Source organism: Gymnodraco acuticeps, unplaced genomic scaffold (genome assembly GCF_902827175.1).
Source record: "Gymnodraco acuticeps unplaced genomic scaffold, fGymAcu1.1, whole genome shotgun sequence".
Lineage (NCBI taxonomy): Eukaryota > Metazoa > Chordata > Actinopteri > Perciformes > Bathydraconidae > Gymnodraco > Gymnodraco acuticeps.
This window is the reverse complement of record NW_022990341.1, coordinates 1,197,315-1,223,307: the sequence shown is the minus strand read 5'-3', so window position 1 is coordinate 1,223,307 and position 25,993 is coordinate 1,197,315. Positions and strand designations below refer to the sequence as shown.

Below are 25,993 nucleotides of genomic sequence, written 5' to 3'. Positions count from 1 at the left end.
GACGGCCCCGGACTCCCAGAAATCTGACTGTGCTCTTCAGGACTTACAAGAAGTAGTTCTGTGATATGTCAGACTTGATTAATGAAGATAGTTTTGCTTATACAGTATACCGATTAGAATCTAACCACAAAGCATGTTTTTAGTGATGAAGACAAATAAAGAGGATAGGAAGTGTGAAGGGTTAAGATTATCCCAGACATATATTAAAATAAATACAGCCCAGGGAGATGTAGAACAGCCGTTTTCAGTCCAAATGCAGGCGTACAATAGCGTAATCCTGTAAAATCCAATCTTTATGGTAGATTTCACACTGGCACGTTTAACTAAAAGCTCATGGTATAAGGCTTATTATTGTGGATTATGAGATGGAAACTTCCCTGGGCTTTTTGTAATTGTGTCTATTTTTGAGAGGTGGAATAAGGTTAGAAGTTAACGTTTTGTTTTTTCTTCCCATACCTGTAGTGTGTAATACGGGTTTTAGTGGATGTAAATAGCCTGCAAAGTCTAAAATCCCGTGTTCCCTCCAGAGGGAGATTCTCTCCCACACACTCCCCCCCTCTGTCTGAAACACCTCCATTGGTCTCCTTTATTTTCTTCTGGAACTTAATGACATCACTATGTAACACATTGTACGTGATAGGCTAAGGGGCGGGACTTCTCCAAGTGGTTGACCAGTCACAACAGAGCCGGCCAGCTAACCAATCAGAGCAGACTGGGCTCTGGTTTCAGACAGAGGGTGAAAAGAGGTGCTGCAGCACAGGCAGTATGAGAAAAATAAAGAGCTTTTTGAACATTAAAGCATGGAGACATGTCACAGTCGAGACACTAAATACAAATATCAAGCTAAACATGAGCATAATATTTCCTCTTTAAGTACAGTACTTGAGTAAATATTAAGTACAGTACTTGAGTAAATATACTTATTATTTTGCAGGCTGCAGGTTGCATTTCTCCCATACAACAGATTGGCGGCCCCTCTAGCTGCCTTTGTCTTGGACCCCTCAGTTACAACCTGAGCCGTGTCCAGAGTGCAGAAGGAAAGCAGGGCAGTCAGGAAAGAGTCGGGGCAGCGCTCAGGTCAGGCGCTCTAAAGTTTCAGATGTCACAGTGCGGTCGGTCCAGGAGTTTTTTCACATGGTAATTAAACTATACGATGTGTATATAAAGCGGTTCAGGCAGGAAATCCATCTCTGCTCGGCTCAGCACCTTACCTCCCTCCCCCTTTCCTTTCGCTGTACACCTACACCTTCCTGTAGCACGAGCACTTTTATGTGCAAAGTATATGCTTTTGTACTTGCTAAAAGCTCTTTTCCCTCCATCCTACACACATATGCATGCACACACATGTTGGAACAGACATTCTTTATTTTCTTCACTTTCACCAACAGGTAATTAATACAAATTACAGACGTGAAAGAGCTCCAGCAGGCATAATTGAATTACCCCAGGCAGTATAAAAGAGACTGATTGAGCAATATTTCTCTCTCCCTGCATTTTGCTGGTTTCACATGTTACAGCCAGATTCTAGCCAGTAATTCCTATTTAGTAAGTGTACATTACTGTAAGCCTGTATTACAGCAGTAAAACTCCACTAGTCAGTATTTTTATTGCAGTTGTATCAAATGACTACATGTAATGTTAAAGAGGTCGCTCGCAGTCATGAACCTTTATCCCACAGCTGTATTGAGCATTATTTACAGTAACCTAGCTCATTAAATTGTATATATTTATGGTTTTTAGTCAAATATAATTATGGTTTGGTTTTACTGCTCTCATCTGTTAATAAAGCAGCAGCAGTTTTTTCAGCCAGAATACTCAATTTACAACAATATTCGATACCATACTCGATTCAACTACCAGCGTAGGATTCATTTTTGTAAGGAGTGAGCTTGTAGACGCCAAATTATAGCTAAAAAGAGAAAAAATACTGGACACTCATTGACATGTTTACCAGAAACATGGCATCAGACTACAAAACTTCACTCAGTAGACTATATATCTTTAATATGTGTGTCTCACTCTTCTCACCCAAACAAAGATTTCAATCGAACTCAATTCTCTCTCAAATCTCCCTTACAGTGAAAAGGGCGGCAAAGATAACAATAGGGCAACTGTATGTAGATCATAACACATTGGGTATGGACTAACTGTAATATTTAGATGCTCCGGTTGAAAATTAGACTTAACTTTTCTGTAGATTTCAGTTTCTGAGCCTCACACATGGCCCAAAGTCTGGCCTGCAACAGACGGGCTTATAATACATACATAATACATAGCCAAGCCTATTCCCCGTAATGCCTTTAGCTGTTGTTAATCAATCTAAATAGATTTTTTTCTAAAATTGTAAATCACTGACCAACAACAGATCCTTACACATACAGTGATAAATGAGCTAAACAAATGTTAAGCTACTAGATCCAGTAAGACAGAGATATGCACACACAATCAAATACACTGTCTCCCCACAGGCTTATCTGCCCGATGTGTAGAGCAACTATTTGCTAACATGCTAGCCATAACAACTTAATAAGGTATAGTCTAGAAGTGGTGACTGCCTGTCAGCTTGTTTGACATTTCGCTAAATAAGCGAATTCCCCTACTTGCTGAGAGTTAGATAAGAAGAGTTACATTACCCGAATAGCTGTCTGTTAAATATGAAGCTAGTGTGTAAAGTTTAAAAAAGGCGGAGGGAGATGTCTGTCTCTCATCATCTTCCTCTACACCAATATGGTCACTATCAGTGTTATGTAATGGGAACCAATCATAGGAGCCCACCACAGCATGACGTGAGCGGTGTGTGTGAGGCCAAGTGAGCGCATCACTGTTTCCCCTTGGACAGAACGACAGCAGCAGCAGATGATTGCAGTGAAATGCTCTCAGACACGTCGTACGAACATTGGACACTTGTTCTGTTGCTATTGTAAACAGAAACAAGCCTCAATGTGATTTTTTTTCCATCACTCACTCAGCAAAAAACATGTATTCTCAGTTGCCCTCTCAATCACACACAAACACACACTGTCATTTAACTAGGCCAACACGCAGTCATGATTTTTGCTGAAGAGCTGCGAGGGTACACAGTGTGTGTCGGAGCTCTGTGGTGAGCTTCAGCAGGTTTTCATTTGCCAGCTCTCTGTCTGCCGCTGCTCGGCCTTATTGAAAACATCCCATGGAATTTCCTGACGCTGCCTAAGCCTACACACACACGCACGCACGCACGCACGCACGCACGCACGCACGCACGCACGCACGCACGCACGCACGCACGCACGCACGCACGCACGCACGCACGCACGCACGCACGCACGCACGCACGCACGCACGCACGCACGCACGCACGCACGCACGCACGCACGCACGCACGCACGCACGCACGCACGCACGCACGCACGCACGCACGCACGCACGCACGCACGCACGCACGCACGCACGCACGCACGCACGCACGCACACACACACACACACACACACACACACACACACACACACACACACACACACACACACACACACACACACACACACACACAAACAGTCATATGATCTGCCGAGATATTAATGGCCAAAAAGGGTAGTTACTGTCAAAAGGTACACATGTAGCATTGTTTGTTTTGAAATGAGATCCAGTTGATGAAAGGTGATTGTGTGCATATGATCTGCTACACAGACCATAATAGTCCATTGTGCAGAGCAGAGCGGGGCCCATGTGTTTTGCAGTCGTTTGTGGTGTTGTGGTGTTGAAGTGATGACTGAGGGAGAGAGCCGGCATGTCACTTTGTCTCCGTGGCTCTTCCTCTCGCAGCAGATCTGCTTCTCTCAGCCCTTTTCCTGCAGCCTGCTCTCCAAGCTTTAATTCTGTCTCTCTCTGTCTGTCTCTATCTATCTATCTCTGTCTCTCTCTCTCCGTCTGTCTGTCTCTGTCTCTCTCTCTCCGTCTGTCTGTCTCTGTCTCTCTCTCTCCGTCTGTCTGTCTCTATCTATCTATCTCTGTCTCTCTCTCTCCGTCTGTCTGTCTCTGTCTGTCTATCTCTGTCTGTCTGTCTGTCTGTCTGTCTGTCTGTCTGTCTCTATCTATCTCTATCTATCTCTCTCTCTGTCTGTCTGTCTCTCTCTGTCTGTCTGTCTGTCTGTCTCTGTCTGTCTATCTCTGTCTGTCTATCTCTGTCTGTCTATCTCTGTCTGTCTGTCTGTCTATCTCTGTCTGTCTGTCTGTCTGTCTGTCTCTATCTATCTCTCTCTCTCTGTCTGTCTGTCTCTCTCTGTCTCTCTCTCTCTGTCTGTCTGTCTGTCTCTCTCTGTCTGTCTATCTCTGTCTATCTATCTCTGTCTCTCTCTCTCTGTCTGTGTCTCTCTCTGTCTGTCTGTCTGTCTGTCTGTCTGTCTGTCTGTCTGTCTGTCTGTCTGTCTGTCTGTCTGTCTGTCTGTCTCTGCCTGTCTGTCTATCTCTCTCTATCTGTCTGCTGTCTGTCTCTCTCTGTCTCTCTCTCTCCGTCTGTCTCTCTCTATCTGTCTGCTGTCTGTCTCTCTCCGTCTGTCTCTCTCTATCTGTCTGTCTGTAGCTGCTATCTTCCTGGTCTTTCCTCTCCAGCTGCTGCTGTCTCATCTTTATTAAACTGACGCCACCCCTCACTGCTGTCTAGCTCTGTCTCTTCTTCACGCTGTCTTCTCCTCTGCATCATGCAGGAACATTTGATTAAGTAATTGGGATGCCATGCATGTGCGTCAAGTGATGTCTAATGCTCTGGAGAGAAGACTATTGGTGCTTTCTTACTAACAGAATGGACTTAACATACTCTTACTTTTAATTTCAATGATAGTGCAGTCTGGCCTAGAAGTTTGGACATGACAATTGTGCACATACTTTAAAAGTTATCCTTTGTAATGTATACCAACAACGACGAAAAAGGTATGTCCACTGTCTTGGAAAGACAAAACTATTTGTTTCATTGTGCACATGTATTTGGAAATGTAATCACGGAAAAAAAGCAAAGACTCCAAGTATGGCTCATTATATTTCCTCCAAGCCTAACCTGCTATCTCTGAAATGCCTTATGCAATACATATGCATCCAATTACACACTTGAGTTGTGGATATAATGATAGTTGTGCTGTTTTACACTAAATTATAAAAACAGCAAAAGAAAAAAAAAAGACTTAAATCGATTTGTTTCAATTATTTGTTTTTGTATACATTATTGTAATTAAAGTGCTATGCAGAAGTGTTTTTAGTATGTTAACCTATGTATGTATGAGTTTGATGGATACATGAGATTTTCTCTTTAAGATAAACAGATGTTCTTTTAAAATGGTAGATTTCTGATCTTTCCCACATCTCTCTACTGTATGTAAATATTTACAGTATATTTAAATAAACCCAATGTGTTTCTGCCTCATATGAGCAAGGCTGACTTGAGATGTAAGCACACACTGCGCAAAATTAGCTCTATTGTAGTACCATGTAAGGTGGTCTTGTAAATGTTCAGGAATGTAATTGCAAGTTTGCGTGAAAACGTCTTATGGTAACTCTGAGCGACACTGCTTGGATTCCTCTAATGAAATCAACACAGCTCATTAGCTTGTTCACAAATTACACACTTCATTAGCAACTGAGAAAACATCCCATAGCCTTTTTAGAGCCAACCAGCTTAATGCTACATTTCAGAAACACGTGGATGCTTCAGTCCTGCTGGCTTTGATCTTTTGAGCATTAACATTGCCCTTCATGCACACAGCGAAAGCTTTGGACCAAAGAATAAAGCAAAACAAAGCTCTACTTCTTGGGACCTGTCGTGCTGCCGGCTTTCCTACTTGGTAGTTAATTGCATTCACCTGTTGTTCCAGGTGTAAATCAGAGCCTGATTAAATGGTAACAATGAAAACCAGCCGGCGTTGTGTCCTGAGAAACAACTGATGTGAAACATATGTTGCTGCCAGCACAGACACTCACAAACACACACGTCAGCAAGTTACATACAGTCACATGCCTACACACTTACTTTTATCTCTGAGCTCATGCCTGCTGGGTAGCACGTCTGTGTAATGTATGCCAGCAACACACACACACACACACACACACACACACACACACACACACACACACACACACACACACACACACACACACACACACACACACACACACACCACACACACACACACACACACACACACACACACACACACACACACACTATAACACACACAATAATTTGTACTTTTTAACTAAAGTAGATCTGCACTTGCTCACATAAAAACGGAATGTGCCTCCTTCTTAACTGCAACGTTAACTGAAGGGTGGAGGAGAGGAAATGAATGAGATGAGAAAGATAAGGGCTGCCGTGAGCTCTGTGAGGATATCAAGGCTTACATCGTGTGTGTGTGTGTGTGTGTGTTTCTCAACTATAGACCAGCTGCATCTTATACGTTTATTGTCCCAGTGCAGCAGGGAGAGATGGTAAAGACCCCAGCTGACAGGCAGAAAGACAAACAGTGAAGACCATTTTTATTGTTGCTTCACTCAGCTTAAAGGGGCCCTATTATGCCCATAATGCTCAGGTCCATATTTGTATTTTGTGTCTCTCCTGTGACATGTCACCATGCTTTAATATTCAAAAAGCTCTGAAGCCAGAGCCCAGTCTGCTCTGATTGGTTATCTGGTCGGCTCTGTTGTGATTGGTCAACCGCTTAGAGATGTCCCGCCCCTTAGCCTCATCACATACAATGTGTTGGAGCTCTGGCCAAAACAAGCACAAGTTTTACAAGTCACTATGTTACAGAAGTAAACAAAGGAGTCCAACAGTGGTGTTTCAGGCAGGGGGGGGATTTTAGCCTTTGCAGACAATTCACATTCAGACAACTAAATAACCCAATACACTAAAGAGAAAACCACAAAAAGCACAATAGGCCTTTTAACTCCTTTCTCTTCTCCAATTTCTCTTTCCCTCTCGGCATCCTTCTGTTTTTTCCAGACCACTTTCTTCCCTTTTTCTCTGCCCACCATGACAGTTTTCTGCAGAAGCAAGCTCACACAGTCTAAATATTTCAATCACTTTAAAGCTTCTAACATTGAGCCCGCCCTCCAGCCTTTCTGACATGGACCGGTGTCAGGCCCACCGCAGGCAGCAGTCGGACCCCCCTCTAACTCTTTTGATCTCCGTATTTTAGCAGAACTTCGACCGTAACTTGGACATGAACCGCCCAATGAAAAGCCGTCACTCGTGACAGCTCAGTGTGGAGCAGGCAGACGGACAGATGTCGTACTGCATGCACAGGAAGTGAAGTCATTATGGAGATGAGGAATGAGTGTGAGTTATGGAGAGGTGGAATTCACCGTCCTGCCTTGTTAGATTTACACATCAAGTTAAAAAGAGTTTTCAAGGCATTGGTTCAAGTATTTCTGAAGTGCCGTGGGTAGTTGCTTCTCGGCTGTTAATCCAAAGGCTGCTGTGTGATTTATAGAGGGATCCCAGTACTGTAAAACTAGAAAATGTGAACGCACAGCAAGGCGCGGGGATGCTGGGCCTATTAAAATCTCTGTTGCATTACTCATGTGTTGTTGAAGGAAAGAGTGGTGGTGCAACCTGGGATAAATCAGAGAGACTTTCACCACACAGGTAAACAACTACACGTGCTCCCGCTGTTAGAAGTAGACAACAACACAAGAACAGGAAACAAATTAAAAGGGAAAAACCTGTATAATGTATTGGAATCATTACAAATGAAGACACTTAGATACAAGACATGAGGAACTAATCAATTATTTCATTTGATGAAAATGATGTTTCCTTTGCATCCACTGGATCTCAACCATGAGCTCTGTCTCACTCAGTTATTGATGCTACGAAAGTTAAGCTTTTGTTTTGTCATTACACATGTAGTTACAATCATAACAGTGCCATTCAGGGCGGTGGTGGCGAAGTCGATAGGGACTTGGCTTGGCAACTGGAAGGTCACCAGTTCAAGTCCCGGCAAGACCAAGTGCTACCGAGGTGTCCCTGAGCAAGGCACCGTTCCCTACACTGCTCCCCGGGCGCCGTTGAAAATGGCAGCATACTGCTCCTAACACTAGGATGGGTCAAATGCAGAGAAACAATTTCCCCACGAGGGATTAATAAAAGTCCTTACAAATTCCTTAAAATTCAGCATTTACATTTGAGGTATTTTTCTTTTTCAATTAGTTTTTTATTTGGTGCATAAGTACAAAAAGTAGGCTTCTTATTTCTAGCCGGCAACCATGGTTGTGTGGCCCGGTATGATCTGAAGAGAACTAACCTTCAACTCACAAAGTGTATTCCTTTAATGACAAGGCCCCTTGCCTTACAATTTAGCTGTAATTATTATCTATTCCTTACACTTTTTGGAAAAAGCCAGTGAAAATTACATCACCCTACAAACAATTGAAACACATTTTTAGAGCCTCATGCATACCGTTTCAAAGTTGGAGGATTGCAAATCAGTCCTGCAATGATGAAATTCTTTGCTGCGCGATGATTGGACAATCTCTATTTGGGGTTGAGGTTAAACAGTCACTTAAACAATTACGAAAGGTTTCTAAGTGACGTGGTAGGCAGCGTTCTCCGTCACCGCCACTAAATGAGGCAACATTTTATGAAATAACTCCAATAAAGTTCATGCCATGCAAAGGAGCATTACATCTGCTCTGGTGGCTCATTGTGGTCCAACAACATAACAATACGTTATATTACATTCCATATCACTCCTCCATATCAGTACACTTCAATACCATAGACCAATGTCACAGAAATGCTCAAGCCGTTGAACTGGGTGGAACTAAGTGAAAGGCGGCGATTGGCTCGTTTGGTTCTCTTCTTCAAGATTGTCCATAACATCTCAGCCATTGATGCATCAATGTACCTAGAGCCAGTTAGAAGAAGTGCAACCCGCAAAGCCAACTCTTTGAACTTCGAGCGAATTTTCGCAACAAGTGACACTCTTAAATACTCCTTCTTTCCGAGAACAATCAGAGAGTGGAACTTGCTACCAGAAGAAGCTGTCATCGCAGAAACCGTGGAGTGCTTCCGGCAAATTTTAAGAGACATTTAGCGGGGATCATCCATCCCCCACTGAGCGTGATACCTCTGGGTTCTGCTCAGTATTCATCCAGATCCAGACCAAGCCAATGGGAGCCATTTTAGAGTTAAATACAGTATCTTGCCCAATGACATTTTGATTGCTTGAGATCAAAACAATGACCTTCCAATTGGTAGAAGCCCATTTCCCCCCTGAGCCATATCCACCCTGATAGTTTTTCCTTTAATTTGTCAATCATTTGACACATAAACACACAAACACATGGGGATGAGAGGAGTTTTCCACATCACCTCAGCCTGCCCACACATTTTCAAACAAATATGAAGAGGAACCCTCTCATCGTAAACCGTGAAGTAGATTTTATTTCCCCTCTCTATTCTTCTTCACTGTATTCTTTCTTTTTCCTCATCTCCCTTTCATATTTAGCTCAAATGACCTGAAGGCTACCGTTTGTGTTTTCTTGGACTGTAAAGTAACAGTTCCCAGCATGCAGTCTGACTCAGGTGGAAGATGTGCGTCATTGCAATCCTTCTCGCCCACTGATAACATTTTTCTCTATCTATCAATCCTCCCTCCACTCCTCTATTCACTCCCTCAAGCATTTCTACATATCCATCCTGTTTCTACTCTCCTCCCTTAAGTTGTATTTCTCTTTTTTCTTAACGTTTGTGCTCTGATTGCAATTGTCGTATGAGGTGGTCTGCTTTCAAGACATGTGGGATGTTTTTAAACCACAAGCACGCATCAGCTGACCCATTGTTTACCCAGTGTAATTGCGACCACATTTGTTTAAGCGAAAAAGAAAAAGAAAACATAATTCTCTTCCTGTGAGCCTCAGTTCTTGGACCAACCAGCGAGATATGAAACAACTTCGCCCCATGCAACAAATTCATACACAAACTTGCATGGAAAATTAGATGAGGGGGAAAAACTGACGGACAGAAAGTAAAACAAATAGAGGATAGCCGCAACAAGAGAAGCACAGATGCTTTAAAAAGACATGATTACTTGTGGAAAGCCAGACAGATAAAGAGATAGTCCTGAGACAAGAGGTGGCTTCAGTAAACACAGACAGGCAAGGGGAGAAGTGGAGTGCATTGAGTCGCTACTGTAAAAGGAAATCAGGATGGAAAGGTTATTAAACAGAGGAGTAACCGCGTCATTAACTCTGCTCTCAGGAGCCGCGGGAGGGGAAACACCCTGCAAGGTAGAGCACACACTGCAAAAAGTTACCTAAAAAAGGAATCTCTCTTAGCTAAGAAAATATTTTATTCATATCTGCTTCATTAGAGCGATGACAGCAGCGGGTTGGGTGATATGTGAAAGTGGTTGAAAGTGGTTTTAAGCCACATTACCGCAAGTGACGCTGATTCTGTCTTCAACTCAACCACAGATCACTCTGCAGACTGTGTTTTACACCATGATCAAGATAAAGCCGTGTCCCACTTCCACACTACTAATGAATTTCAAGCTATTATACCTGAAAACCCTGTAATGTACTTGCAGGATTCTTGCTATTTTGAGTTTGTATCTTCATTGTTGAGTCTACTTACAGTAAGTCGCTTTGGAATTGTAATGTAATATACCCAAAAACTCAAACCGTTGAATTGTTGGTACACCGTTGATGCACTGAACTACAGTCAGTGGGCATACACTTTGACATCGGAGCAGTGTGGTTAGGGTTAGGCAAGAGACTCCTTGGTTAAGGTTAGGAAGTAAGTCAACACTTCCTGTCTCACCTTTCCAGTATTTAACCAAGACCACGATGTTTCCCTAACCAAGAGCTCTGAGTCAGTGCCTGAACATTACAATAAAAACATTCATCCTGGAAATAGAGGAACTGCTCACATCTGCAGAACATCACAACTATGTACTAATGGCAATGCCGCACAAGGAAGCAATAAGTATTACATCCTTGAAATAATATAGGGCCTTCTCTGTGTTAACTTTAATTGGATGAGGACTTCTAAAGTCATGTTTTCAATTGTGGTTAAGTCTGTTATTGAAAACCAACAGTATGTCGATGGCGTCCCTCTTGTTCCACTTTTGTTGTCGTTTTTTGTTCAATATCATTTTTTGTTAATACATTCCTGTAGAAAACACTTGATGTTCACACCACAACATATCAAATCAAGTTATTTGTGAAAAATGTCATATATACAGTAATTACACGCTGCTGTCATCGACTGTTTGCGTTAGCTATGAAAAGTAATGCACTCAAATTAGTGTATGTCACACAAAATCAATTACTTTGTATTCCACATATTTGTGAACCAGCAAGTTTTGTCAAATACTTTCTGTACTTAAGTAACAACACTTATTATTTTAACACAGATGTTGACTTAATTTAATAATGAATTAACTTTGCCACATCCGCAGTTATTTTAATTCAAACCAACTCATTTCCTTGCCTTATCCTAACCAAGTGTGAAGACGCTTTTTAATGATCGCAATGCGCGCAACAAGCTTAATTGGACACATGTTGCTGGATATTTGCAGGAGACTGCAGAAAGAGGAAAAACCTTTCGGAAGATGTCGTAAGAACCAATGAGGATACTTTGCTCTGTACTATAAGTACCTCCCACACTCTGCAGCAGCATGTTTTGTAGTGTACTAGCAGTGCAGTCAGCAGGGGAGCGATTAGCAGTCAGCGGAGCGCTCATTACGTCGTGGATAGAGCAGCTGATTGCCCTCTGCTTCAGAAGCACCACACTGCTTACCGTCTGGATACACCGAAAACAAACACACCAGCCCAGACTCCCACACACACTCCAACCCACTCACAGTCAAGTGTACGGAAAAAACTATTATCTGCACCGGTCACTCAGCCACACACAGGGATGAACCACGAAAGCACACAAACAAACAAAAACACATGTTGTCAGATGAAAAGCTGCTGAATAAGCTTTTTCCATAAGGCATAATTTGGAGGAAAAAAACATTTGTTTGTTGAACAAATTGTCCCAAATCAAGAGGAACCGTCCAATCCTTCGATTTAATTTCAAACATCAAGTTACCAAACTTTGTGGTTTCACCCTGAAATGTGTGTGTGTGTGTGTGTGTGAGGGGGGCATGTGTGCGTAAGTGCACGTTTGTAGTTTATTCTTGTCTGTGTTTAGCCCTCCGTTGCAGACATAAGTGTTTGATTAGCTGGCCTGTGTGTGTGTGTGTGTGTGTGTGTGTGTGTGTGTGTGTGTGTGTGTGTGTGTGTGTGTGTGTGTGTGTGTGTGTGTGTGTCTAGTAAGTTGTTTAAGGAGTAGGTGCATGTTTACAGCATCCTGAAAACAACAAATACTAAAAAGGGATCCTGAGCAGATTAAATGCTTTAAAACGTCAGATTTACAACAGGTGTGTCCGAGAAATGAAAAACATGTGGTCGTCTGCAGGCACTGAAGGAAAACTACAATTCCATCATGCAAACCAACACTCACTGCTCTGTCTGAGTGTGTTATGCAAAACAGCCGAGTGGAGGAAGCACATGAAACATGCAGCCTGGCCTCACACCGGCCGAACACTCAGGAGGGGCTCGCTCTGCCCCCGGCTGCAGGAGCTAATGAAATAGCTGCTTGACACAGATATGAGGAGGTTGAATCTGTCAGCATGCGGTCACTGAAAGAGCTGAGTCTGGCCTCCACATTAGGAGAAAGGGATGAAAGAAAACAGAGAGGAATTGGTAGTATTCAAAGGTATTAAGTGGTACTTTTTGAGTTTGTACATTTAGGAAGTGATTTGTATTATATGACTGTGCTTCAGTTGTAAAGGCTTCTTACTATTTATACTATTATATTTTAACATAAATCCACGTGGAGGACATTGTTTGCAGTTCTTCCATAAGCATGGCATCAAAAACAAGCTACCATTACTTTGCCAAATATGCTATCTGTTAGCAGACTTGCTAAAGGGGGTGCATTCAAATGACACGGTAAAATGGCTCTGCGCTGACGTTGCTGTTTCGTTTCTATGGAGAGTGGTAACGCTGACTAGGCAGAAGCCTCACTCGGCCTTTGCACTGCTCGAAAAGCACTACATATTTCAACTCATTTACCGCTGACCTCAATGAGCAACCAATCAGATAACAGCAGAATGAAACAGTGCAAGCTAGTAGCGGAGGTAAACGCGGTAAGCAATAAGTAAATCGTGTATCTGCATTTACATATTTTCAAATGTTTGGCAATTTCAAAAATAAAGAAATGCTTGAATTTGCATGATTTTTCTAAACAATTAAACGCCAATTCTTGAAATAACGGTGTGTGGTGTGGGATCACTGTACAGCGGTACCTAAATCATTATTATTTAGAATCTTGATTCTCAGCTGAATTGTTTTTCCCCTAAACCTACATTTCAGTTCAAGTACCCAGTCCTCACTTCTGCACTTGTTATAAAGTCTGCATAGGTATGACAAAGCAAGAAAACACACACACACACACACTCACACACCTACACCCAGACAAAAGCTCCCCCCCCCCCCTCGGTGTAATCCCATGTGATCTCGCCGACACTCTGTTGTTAGAAGCCTCCTCTCTCTCCGCAGCCTCTCCCAGCGCTGCCTTTGAACTCGGCTGCCAAGAAAATGTAACACCGCATGCCTCTTTCTCTGACTCAGGAATGATCAGGAACATTATAATGATACAATTGGCGGGGGGTGAGGAGCTGAGTGGGAGCAGAAGGCCCTGACACAAAGAGAGTATAAGAGGCTCCAATATTGTCAACGTGTTGTTAATAAGCTGCGGGAGAGAAACGAGGCGTGTGTGTGGGAATTCCTGGAAGTTTTTGCATGTGCACAAATATGAATTCTTCTGTAGAGGAGTGTGTGTGTGTGTGTGTGTGTGTGTGTGTGTGTGTGTGTGTGTGGTGTGTGTGTGTGTGTGTGTGTGTGTGTGTGTGTGTGTGTGTGTGTGTGTGTGTGTGTGTGTGTGTGTGTGTGTGTGTGTGTGTGTGTGTGTGTGTGTAGTGGAGGTGATGTCAGGCTACATTACAACTTATTGCTGAGTTGAGTGACATGCAGGATTATCAGCGTGGGGCCGGGTCCGCATGTTTGATGTTGGTCTGATGACTCATATACAAGGTGGAGGACAGAGGCTGAGTGCTGACAGTGCGGGGTCATTAGAGAGCAACAAGTGGACCCAGGCAAGCTTTCATTTACACAGTCTCTGTCATCTCACAGATAGTTCACAATCATACCGCAGGATAACTGGAATAATATGTAAATATCGGACGAATAAATTAGGGCTGAGAGGTATGAAGAAAATCATATATCACAATATATTTGAACAAATACCTAAAAATGTATATCATGACGATATTGTAGGGTGTGCTGTTGAGGCTTTAAGCAATTTCAAACATTAGCATTTTGATACATAATCATCAATAATGTAGATATAATGACTAAGATCATGATGTTCCTGTACTGAAGCCATATCTAGTGTTATATCATGAGATCAATACAGTATAGATGAATTGCCTAGCCCTTAGATTTGTTGTTTTGGTGGGGGAGGTTTACTCAATATTAGATGTTGATTATGCACGCAATTTTAAGCTGTTGTGAGCATCAAAACGTTTTTTCCAGGTTATATTTATTCTTACAGACAACATGCATGCTCAGCAAACAAACAGGCTTCAATTGCCTTACTTCACTTATATCTGAAATTATTTTCTTTTGTCTTTTTGACTACTAGGTCACTTCCTGGGGAACCACAGCGTGCTGGAGCTCCTGAGGCAGGAGGGCTACGAGATCGTCCACGTGCATCCTGATCACCCAGAGCCAGACACAGGGTGAGTCAGCTAAACCAGTGGTTCTCAAACGTTTTTCAAGAATGTACCCCCTTTGAAAAAAAAATGCAGCCAAGTACCCCCTGAGCAGCGCAAAAACTATTTGTTAGGGAAAAAATGCCTATATAAAGAGGTACAGTTTAGATTTGGACATAAACGCGAGTGAAGTATAACCGGACGTGAGAGAGAGATCAGATTAGCTGCTGCTGACGGAGAACACGCAGCTCTGCATGATCACAGCTCCGCTGCGGACCGTTGAGCGGACCAAAATACACAAGAGTTAGACCTAACACACTTAGCTAGTTCATCTACTCTGGAACTAGCTAAACTAGTTATAAATATATGTATTCTTTACTGTCGGGTCACTTATTACAGGTCAGTGAGAGGGAGTGGAAAAGAGAGCACCCCGTTTATTTCCCCATTGTATTATCCAGAGTTTCTGTAAACCTTTGAATAAAGTAGTTAATCTACTATTAGTAGTTTGTGTAAATGCATTAATTATGTTTTTTTTCTTCCATTAACATAAAATACATCTCAGGTACCCCCTGCAGTACTCCAACATACCCCTAGGGGTCTGCGTACCCCCATTTGAGAACCACTGAGCTAAACTAATGACAGAGCATGTCATTTGATTAAATAGCTGTGGTTACAAAGAAACAAATAAAGTCTGCTTTGTAAAGTCAGGAAAAAATGATAAATGCTTGGGTTACTAACTAAACACATCTGATGCAAAACCAACAGTGATTGTTTGACAATACTGAATCTGATAAGGTTTTAAATGTTGCAATCAGTCACGTTTCACTTTGATTCTGACAAGATAAAGACAAAAGCAGGAGGGATTTTGCACTACCATCACACCAATAATGCAATATGGATTGTGAATCAGAGCATTTGTGCACTCTTAGTTCTTGGCAGGCGTGCAGATATATGTGGACATCCATCAACTCAGCCAGTCCACATCCGTCTAGTTCGCTGTGGAATCGAGCTATTTAACCTCGGTAGATTTATTAAAGTGAAGCGCAGACCAGTGCTCTGTAACATATAAAGCTAAGCGACGCAGGAATCCTTTGATACTTCCTCAACTCACTCACCTTCCTCCCCTGTCTCCCGCCTGCCAGAGGGCGAGCTGCCAGGGGTGGTTCTGCCTGTTCTCAGCAGCCACTGGTACCAGGGTCAACACAAACACACACTTAAGCATGTAAGTGTGTGTTTGGAGGGTGAGTGGAGGAATGCACGGTGCCAAGGAGGGTTTAACACACACTCAAACTAGCACGGGAGTCACGTAACATTTTTGCACAAAAACCCTTCCACAAACGCTCTTAATATCTCACTCTGTGTGTGTGTGTGTTCCCATTCCTTGGCAAAGAGCAGCTCCACTCTTACGAGGTTTATACATGGGCCCATAAAATAGCAGCAAAAGCCACTTGAATCAGGGTGAAATTGGAAACAACAAGGGGCGCCCTCTTAAAAACAGTAAATACACCCCCACACATCCAGCCAGCTGTGATTTCACCCTGCACAGCTTTAAACGCAGCTCCTCTATCTCCCACCGCTCCGTTTTAGCCGGCGGTTTGAAAGCTGACAAGTGGACTGACTTACTGTGGTCGCAAAACACTCACACACAACCACACTGTGCACGGACACTTTTAGCTTCCTGATACAAGGGTGACATGACAGACCAGGAGCAACACCACAGCGCGAGAGGTGTTTGGGGAAGACTCAGACTTTGAGTGTTTCGGACCAATAGGCAGGAGGTTTGAAAGAGCGATCGTACGACTGACAGGCGGAGAAAAGTGGAGGTGGGTTTGGCTCCACAGAAGCTTGACCGCAGGCCTGCAGCTATCATCACCCCGACCGAGGGGGGGTTCATGTCTGTGGAAGTAGAAGTGCAGACTTTGAATTTATGATGACCAGAGGGACAAAGTGAGAAATTATGAGAGAGCCGAGGAGATCTTGAGTTAGATCCATCCTGCAATCCATCATATTAGGTCAAAGTTGGGCACGAGAATAAGAGGATTATTGACTTTTTGTTTCCCTTATAGGCGACTTGCCAGCAGTGTGAACCTGGAAATGTGGAGTACTCCAAAGTTTTTTGTTAGAAATGTATAGTACGTAAAAAAGTATTGGTGTGGTTTGTTAGGTATATTGAGGATGTGTAATCAATTTCTGAAATGTTTAGGATAAAAAATTGCAGTTTTGAGTGGCCTTAACCTTTGAGATTGACCAAAAATTCAACATAATGAGCCCACCAGGAGTACACATATGGCCACTTTCTGGTCCAAACTGAAATTGTTCATCCTGGAAAATGTCAGAAATGGATTCAACGTCCTCAATTACCTCCAAAACCACTCCAAGATTGTCGAAATCGGCCATGCCAATTTGGAACTATTGTCTGCATATGATAGTTAATGCTAAAAATGCAACTTATGCTAATTGTGCAAATTGCCCAACATATGCAAGTTAGCATCCGGCAGTTTCTATGAGCTTGGGATCTATTCTATACATTTCTAACATAAAACTTTGGGGTACTCAACATTTCCGGGTGCACGAGTACGTTTTTACGATGTGGCAAACAGATTATTAGATGATGTGTTCAGGCTCTTTTTGTTGATCTACCTTGAAACTCAAAGTCATATGCGAGCCACATTGACAGGAAAAGAACAGGAGAGGAGAAAGTATGAGTAACTGGAGGACAGAGGAGCGTGGCAAACGTTTTTGAGGAGAGGCCGGGGATTCTGGGTGGTCTGCTCGGGGCAGATGTCAGTTTTGAAGCAACAGTACGGCCAAAGGAGTTACAACTTCCTCTAATGTTGGCTGCAGGGGATTTCTGCCACTCAGGGGGAGAGTTTATAGGGCAAGGCGTCCTATGGGGTGCTCGTGTCCTTGATTGAAGTCAAGACATGTTAAGGGAAAAGCAATATTGGCCAGAAACCACAAACAATAACATTTAAAAAGTGAAACAGTTTCAATTACAGACTCACAAAATGTGATTTACCCTATAAGTCAAAGGTTTCAGTGATACATCTGATATACCTCATTTTCATTTGGTCCAAAGTTATTAAGTGGGCTTTTCTGAGTATAAAGTGAATCAATACATGCAACATAAGAATTCATAAAACTCTTTCACTCTTTGAAGTTTGACTGCTCACATATATTTAAGACACTGTTCATCTATTTACTGTATTTAACATATCCACTTATTTGTATATTATTACAGTTTATTGAATTGATTCTACTGTTTTACTTTTTACTCTCAATGTACTTGCATCATTATGTCTCTGGCACTATTTTGTGTAAAGTATTGAATGGTGCAGAAATGACCAATTAACGTAATTAGAACCCATCCACCTTTACGTTAGTGTTAATGACGGCATGCAGGTAGTTATGATGACCCCAGAAGTGTTTTTTTGTTGCTAAACCTCTCTAAAAAGGTCAAATGTCATTTGTTTTGCATCAATCTTGACATAGGGTACTTATTATATGTTATAGTTTGGATTCCTAAAGCTTTTAGTCTACTATCTCATCATTCAACGGTGGTTTTCACTATAAGTCATGTTTTCTTTTTTGGACGGACACTATAATTTAAAATGTTTTACTATGTTCAATCTGAATTTACTTTAAAATGTAAAAAAGTCTATATTGATTCTGACTTTTCTACATCCAACTCACAGGTTTATCATTGCTTTGTGAACAAAGATTATTAATTTACCCCTTTTAGAAGTGAAGTTATGGTCATTTGTTCTGGGCATGTCATTTTCGAGCCTGAGACCTGGAAAACAGGCTCGGGGCTTAACAGGTTAAACCCTAACTTCTGGTTTCAGGTAAATATAAGGAGATTATCATGTTGAATAAAACTTGCAAGCATCATAAACATGTGTTTGCTACAGAGCTTATTTTCTGTGTTAATTGATAATGCAATAGAAACAAATCCCATTGGCTTTTTGTCGAGGGAACCAGTGTGGTGTTAACTTCTGGGTCAGCCTACAGAAATGCCTCATCCCTACACCACCATACACTCTATATTGGATGTTGCGTTGTTCAAGGAGCCTAGGACTTCCGATTATCATTGCCAAAACTACACTCAGGCCCAAGGGTGTCCAAACTACGGCCCGGGGACCAAAGACGGCCCGTCTTATATTGTACTTTTTAAATATATAGGTAAAAATGTATTACACGGTAGTAATCATGTATTAATAAACCCACTTTTCAAATAAATTCTGTCAATTAAAGTTGAGAACATTTTCAAACAAATCTTAGTTAAAAAAAGGACCAATAACTTATTTACCTAACAAGCTTGAAATAGACCCTTCATATTATTATAAGCAATCTGAGGCTTCTGTTTTGAGGGATGAGCTGCCAACAAAATAAAGTAAACCCTAGAGAGCTGGGATGTATGCGGTTTTTTTCTTAAAAGGTCCCATGTCATGCTTTTCTGGTTATTACCCGTCCCCTTGTGTGTTATGTAGCTTTTTATCCATGTAAACGGTCTGCAGAGTCACAAACCGTCAAAGTACACCCTGTAGCGAGTAAAACTCTAACACAGAAAATACCTGTCTATGCTGCTCCAGAACGCCTCGTTGGACATTTCTCTTTTTCCATTTGTTTCTTCCTGAGTATAGTGACGTGACGAGTATAGTGACGTGACGAGTATAGTGACGTGACGAGTATAGTGACGTGACGAGTATAGTGACGTAACAGTTCCTCTCACACACACTCACTCAGCCTTATATTTTCTCAGCCGCGGCTCCGCGGATTTCCGCACACACATACAGTGAGCTCAGGCTGAGTTCCGCAGTGTCTCGCAAACCCCACGCAGCAACCAGGAAACGACACCAGTAACCCTGCTCACACTGTCCGCTCCTCGAGCCTCAAAGGGCGGAGCAGCGAGCCCCGCAACGTCCCGCCAACACGGCACCCAGACCCTACGCAGCATTCTCGTCTGTTTGTCATTACTGGTATCATTTTCTGGTTGCTAACAAACTCCATTGTAACACATAATCGCTGATGTTCCGCTGTAACGGTGGTGGACTCATCAGAACAGAGTGGGCGAGCTGACCAATCAGAGCACAGTGGGCTCATAGGGAGGGGGGGGCAGGAGCGCCAACAAGCCGTTTAGGACAGAGAGTGAATACACATACTATACAGAGATGCTGTATGAGAAACCAATGTGAGTTTGGAACAATGTAAATCTATTCTAGTAGACCTCAACAATGGAATTATGATCAGTAGAAAAGGCCATGTCATGGGACCTTTAAGGCATTATCAGGTATCAAGCATAATTTACTTACATTTGATTGATTTTGCTAACTTATAACTGAACCTATGAGGCAATATACCTCTAGTGAGTGGTCCAGCCCTTCGTATATTTTTCTGTATGTGGCCCTCTGTGAAAAGAGTTTGGACACCCCTGCTCTAGCCAATGTGAACATGACAGTAAAGCCTTTGAATCTTTCCTCCTCCAGGAGTAAACCAGCTGAAGACTCTGAAGGCACGGACCCCAGCACCACGTCTACCGACAGCTGGATGACCGGTTCCCCCGACACAGAGCTGGAGCTGGAGGACCCTGAGGACATGCCGGGCCTCGGGGGGGAGGAGCTGCCTCACATCCTGCTCCCCGACAGCCTGAGCCAGCTGGAGGAGTTCGGACGACACAAACGGCCTCGCAAAACTCACAGAGGCCACGGGAGGCCCCGCCTCTTCAGTGACCTGTGGGTGCGCATCGGGGACAGGTGAGATATCTACGATCATCTATCGTGCTATTTTATGTCTTTTTTCTTTTCTGTCTTAAGTATGATAAATGTCGCCGTGTTGGAGAAGCTTTAGACTAGGTTTCATTTCATCACTATATTGGTTTTCAGCTCTACTATTGTATGAGGTTGTTTTTTGGAAGTGTATCATGATTTGATCAAATCTTATACAATAAAATGTGACATGATAAGACGAAATTCAATAATCTCAAAGGAAATGTATGCGATTGCTCAAAATGACATAATAAAAACTAAAAACATGAAGTAATAAATAAAAAGTGTATATGATGTAATGTTGACAAACTGCATAATACAATTTTATAAAAAGTAAGATGGTTTTGTTGACCAAGTGAACTAAAATATGAAGTAAAACATTCTTATTATTATTAAACTGAATTGGATATTCGAGGAAAAAAAGCTTCAAAATGTAAGAGCACTTGACTCCACGCCTTTTTGTAAAAGATTCTGACCATAAGTTCAGCTATAAGGTATTCACATTGGAGAAAAACTAAAGCATTGTTTGCTTTAAAGATTTAAAATTGACATTATCAAAATGATATATTTTTGTTGATTGATCACCAAAGAAGCTAAACCCCTATTATCTTGTGTCCTCCTCCTCCTGCAGCACCACTCCTCCCCCCAGTGTGAGGATAGTGAACGGCTATGTGACCGTGGAGCCTCCTCTCACCCACCAGGAGCAGCACAGGCGAACAGAGAGCTCCGTCACAGAGGAACACCCTGACCCTGCCTCCCCCTCCTCCCCCCCAAACCCCCGCTCTGCTCAGTCAGCCTCCGTGCACAGCGCGCTCACACCATCGTGTCTTTTAGCCTGGCTGTTATCACACATGCTGCTCACCTCCTGACCGAGGAGACAACACAGCGGTATCTAAACACACACACACACACACTGCTGCCTTCTTCCATACCAGAGCAGTGGAATGTACCTGATAAACAAGGAATGAGCATCTCACATGCAGGAAGAGAGATGGAGGAACAGTCCTGCTGTCGGCCGCCACCCACAGCGAGGGAACAGATACAGCCTGAAGAAGACTTTACGAACTTTACAAGTCTCCAAATGTGCAGAATAAGCTCTCAGCCAAGCAACCAATGGACTGTGTTGGAGTTTGCAAACCTCAATAAAGTATTATGGTAGAATAACACAATGAAAACATGTTTTAAGAAGTTGTGTGGTGGAACAGAGGGCTGGGTAATATATCAGTGTTGGGAAATGAGACTAGAAATCTTCTTAGATTTTGGATAACATAATAAAAGTGTTATGTTTTCCTGGTTTTAAAGGCTGCATTACATATAGGGGGGAGTGCTTTTCTGAATGTATCAGGTTATTTCAGCACGTCTTCCTACTTGGACATTACATCCACAGTACTGATGATCATTTGTCCAAATTATCATTGTGTACTATTTTGAGAAAGCATCAAATTTCAACCCTAAAATAAAATAAGGATACCGATATCAAGGTATTTGGTTATACATATTGGGATATGTGATTTGTCTTCATGTTGCCCAGCCCTGGTGGAACTTTCCACCTACTAAAATCTGTAATACTGTATAGAATAAGACCAACTGTTTCTTAATATTGAGAGTAGGACATACTAATAACAGTTTTTATAACTCTGTGGTAAATGAGTTGAATGCATAGAGTTAAACAGTACTGTGTAGGAGGTGGAGCACTCAGTTGCCACTTTTTTTGTAAATTGTGCATTTTGTTCATAAAGAAATATTGTATATTTATTATTTCTGGAAGAAAAGAGTATATTTTCATGCTTTTTTTGAAGATAAATGTAAAAATAAACTTTGAAAACGAATAATTGTTGAAAGATTTCTTTTTGATCCCGGTTGACACATCATTTGGGTTTGACTTTCACGGCCAGACATTGGAGAAAAAACTGAATGAAATACAATGAACAGCCTCCTAAAGACAGCCAGCAATAAATACATTCATATTCCTATATGAATGTATTTATGTAATATGTCATATGTGAATTATTACATTGGCTATATTTAATAATCACAGTAAGATCAACTTGGATGAAGTTAGTGGCGTCATTTCTTGATGTATTTATTATTAAGCACCATGCATATTCATGAACCATGAATTAATGTGGTAACAATTAGGCTACATTTACTGACGTGTGTATGTGACAAGTTGGCAGATGACAAAGCTTAACCTGTGTCATGTTTTCTTTAACACTTAACTTAGTGTATTGAAAAGAGTAAATTTAATGCGGTTAAAGAACCTTTGATTACAGTGTACACACACCCACATATTATACTGAAAACATAACTGAGCAGACCATAAGGGGGAAAAGAGATAACATGTGATCTCAGTCTGCCACCTGCTGGCCAAACAGGGAAACACTTCATTTAAATAATCTACACAGACAGACAAATATACAAAGGGCTGGGCCACTCACTATAGGTATATTAAGTTCAGTTAAAAGTTGCAAAAATCAATCCAATGTAGGTCAACTATTCTTGATACTTGAAAACTGCCTATATCACAGCTCTCCATAAGGTTTCATTTACTTTGTTGGCAGCTCATTCCTTAAAACAGAAGCCTCAGATTGCTTATAATAAGAGGAAATAGGAAGGGTCGATTTCAAGCTTGTTATGAAAATAAGTTATTTATTGGGCTTTTTTATTATCAACTTTTGTTTTCAACTTGAATGGACTGCATTTATTTGAAAAGTGGGCTTATTAACACATGAATACTGTAATATATTTGAACATTTATATTTAAGAAGCACAATATAAGACAAGCAGACATTTATATACTTAAGTCATTATATTTTTTTAATTTGCTGAGCGCCGATTCAAAATGGTCCTAGTTTGGACACCCCTGATCTACTAGTACTATAGACAAGTGCCTATCAGAGTAATGCAACATACACCAGAATCATCAACCCTCAGGAGGGAAAATGTTGAAGTCAAATACAGTGAGGAAGGTTAAACAAGGCACACATAAAGTCAGAGGTCATTTTAGGGGACTTGATGCTTAAAAATGCAATACAAAGTCTGAATCCTGTTTTTACTTCTCAAAAGGGAACATTGTAAACACATTGGCAGATCAAGATGTTTCTCACAATCTTGTGAATTAATGACATATAAGTGCCATTTCTGAAACAGTTCAAAGTTTAAACCAGGTTAACCTGAAGACGTAGATCATGATAGGTAAAAGGCTTCTTGGCTGTGATCTTGATCTGGTATGTCTGCAGAGGTATTACAAGATGAATGATGATTAATGAAGGAGATGTGGTAAGATTTTAGGAATTCTCATGATGACATTTACCTCAATGTGATTTATACCGAAGCTTTTACATTATTCACCTGCATCGTTGGAAGCTGAGAGCTCCTTATGAGCCATATTTAAACTTAATAATAACTCAGGCAGTCATAGCATTTACCTCCTTGATTGCCAGACGCCTAATTCTTCTGTCCTGGAAGGAGCAAGCACCTCCCAATTTTCTAGATGGATAAGAGACACTATGCACTTCCTTACATTTGAGAAAATCCACTACACTCTAAATGTAAGGCTCTGTGCAGAAGTTTACAAAGATGTGGTCCTCCTTCTTAAATGATTACGATAGTTTACAGATCCCCCTTAACCAGGATGACTAGAGCAACAGTTTGTGGCAGCAGTTTTTTTTTAAAACTGTTAAACATAACAAAAACTTTAAAATGTCACGTTATTTATAAGGACCAAATCCAAAATTGAAGGGCTGGTAAATAAATGAACTGTTGAAATATGATTCATGATATCAGAGGGGCTTCCATGTGTTGAACATGCATTCAAATATCAACATTATGACAACCAAGACTTCACATTTAAAAATCAAAAACAAAATATGTAGTTACAACGTGTTCCCACTAGGTGGCGTCAGAGTCATATATTTAATTCAGCAACAGCACAAAGCTCGAGGCGGTCAGTGGTAATGTTAAAAGGCCTCAGAACAGGGCCTGGAACTGAAGAGCTGCACACAGAAGGGCTTTGCTTTTGGGATACCACACCTTAATAGAGTTAATATAGAGACACATGTTAATATAGACACATTTTCATCCAAAACAAATGTTTGATCATGTATCCATCCATCCAATGATTATTTCGATGTAGGCCTACATCTTGAATTAGCTAGTGAAGACTGGACTTACTTAACTGATAGAGTCCAAATAGTTCAGAGATAATGTTTAACTTTGTTTTGAAATCACACCAAAAAAAAATATAAAAGTAATTTCACAAATAGACTATAATTTTAAAACGTATGTATTCAATGTATAGATTTCTCAAAATAAACCACACACGTGTTGCAATATATTATTATTGTTGTTATTATAATGACAGTCACAAAATATCAAAGGAATAATAAAGGATTTTATTACCATTACATTTTATTATGGTAAATAATATATGATGCAAATCAGTTCAGCTATTTTATGGCTTATTGTGCCAGAGTAATTTTTTGTAATTTATGTTCCTAAGTACTTTTAATGAATCAAATAAATACTGTATATTTAGGGTTCAGGTGACAACAAGATGCATTTCACTAACTGCAATAAGTAGCCTAACATGTAGAAAACGTTTCACAAAAACAATGAAAAAGTAAAAGACACATAACATTTAAAATACAGTCACTACCATACATTTAAAAAATAATTACTGATTTGATTGAGCACTTATTAGTCCGGCAAAATGTATTTAAACCTAAAAAGTAAAAAGAAAAATGCATTGTAGATTTTTTCCCTTATGTAATTTTATTTGTTTTGGTTATTTTATTGAACTAAATAGTGTCCAATCTTAGTAAGTTTAATATTGATAACACTTTTAAATTGTTAAGACACTACCAAATCCTCTCAAGATGTTTTAAATGAAATGCTTCTAGTCAATATTAATTGAACAGTATTTTCTGTAATTAGAGAGATAGTACTGTTTCTATTAACCTTATTTAAAGAGAGTCTTCTCCTCGTCTTAAAAGGTTGAAAAAAAGCAGTGAAGAGCAAGTTTTTTTGAACAAACAGCTTTTTCGCCCCTTAAGCCAAGACAGGACAATATTTGCCTTAGCTAGAATACCATTTTCCCTGGACTTTGGGGTGTTGTTTGAAGAGGAGGGGGCCTGACAGGCGCTCTGAGGGCTGACCCTCACTCTGCCGGGGACACGCCGCCAGCTGCATATAAATAAAAGATTACAGTGGAAAATCAATTTCAGAGCAAACTCATTAAAAATGCCCCTCGCCTTAACTGATTCCATTTCCTCCCGTTCAACCTGTTAACGCCTTGCTGTCCCTGAGCCGGACCACCACCACTGCTTCATCCCCCCCTCCTCCTCCATCCTCCCTTTGCCCTGTCGCTCTCCCCCGGTGGTAATTACTTGCACAAGTCGTTTTTTGCCCTTTGATTTGCACCGTTTCACAAA

At 41.3% G+C, this 25,993-nt stretch overlaps 1 protein-coding gene across 1 annotated transcript in view; it reads left to right on the top strand.

Annotated features, from left to right (window-relative positions):
• trabd2b (TraB domain containing 2B) overlaps positions 1–22,059 on the top strand; it is an 87,869-nt gene extending 65,810 nt beyond the window's left edge. Inside the window, exons 5-7 of the mRNA XM_034223466.1 lie at positions 14,727–14,823; positions 20,283–20,549; positions 21,193–22,059. Coding sequence (XP_034079357.1) covers positions 14,727–14,823; positions 20,283–20,549; positions 21,193–21,430 — 602 coding nt within the window. The 3' untranslated portion in view covers positions 21,431–22,059. The remainder of the gene's footprint in view (positions 1–14,726; positions 14,824–20,282; positions 20,550–21,192) is intronic.
• The last annotated feature ends 3,934 nt before the right edge of the window (positions 22,060–25,993 follow it).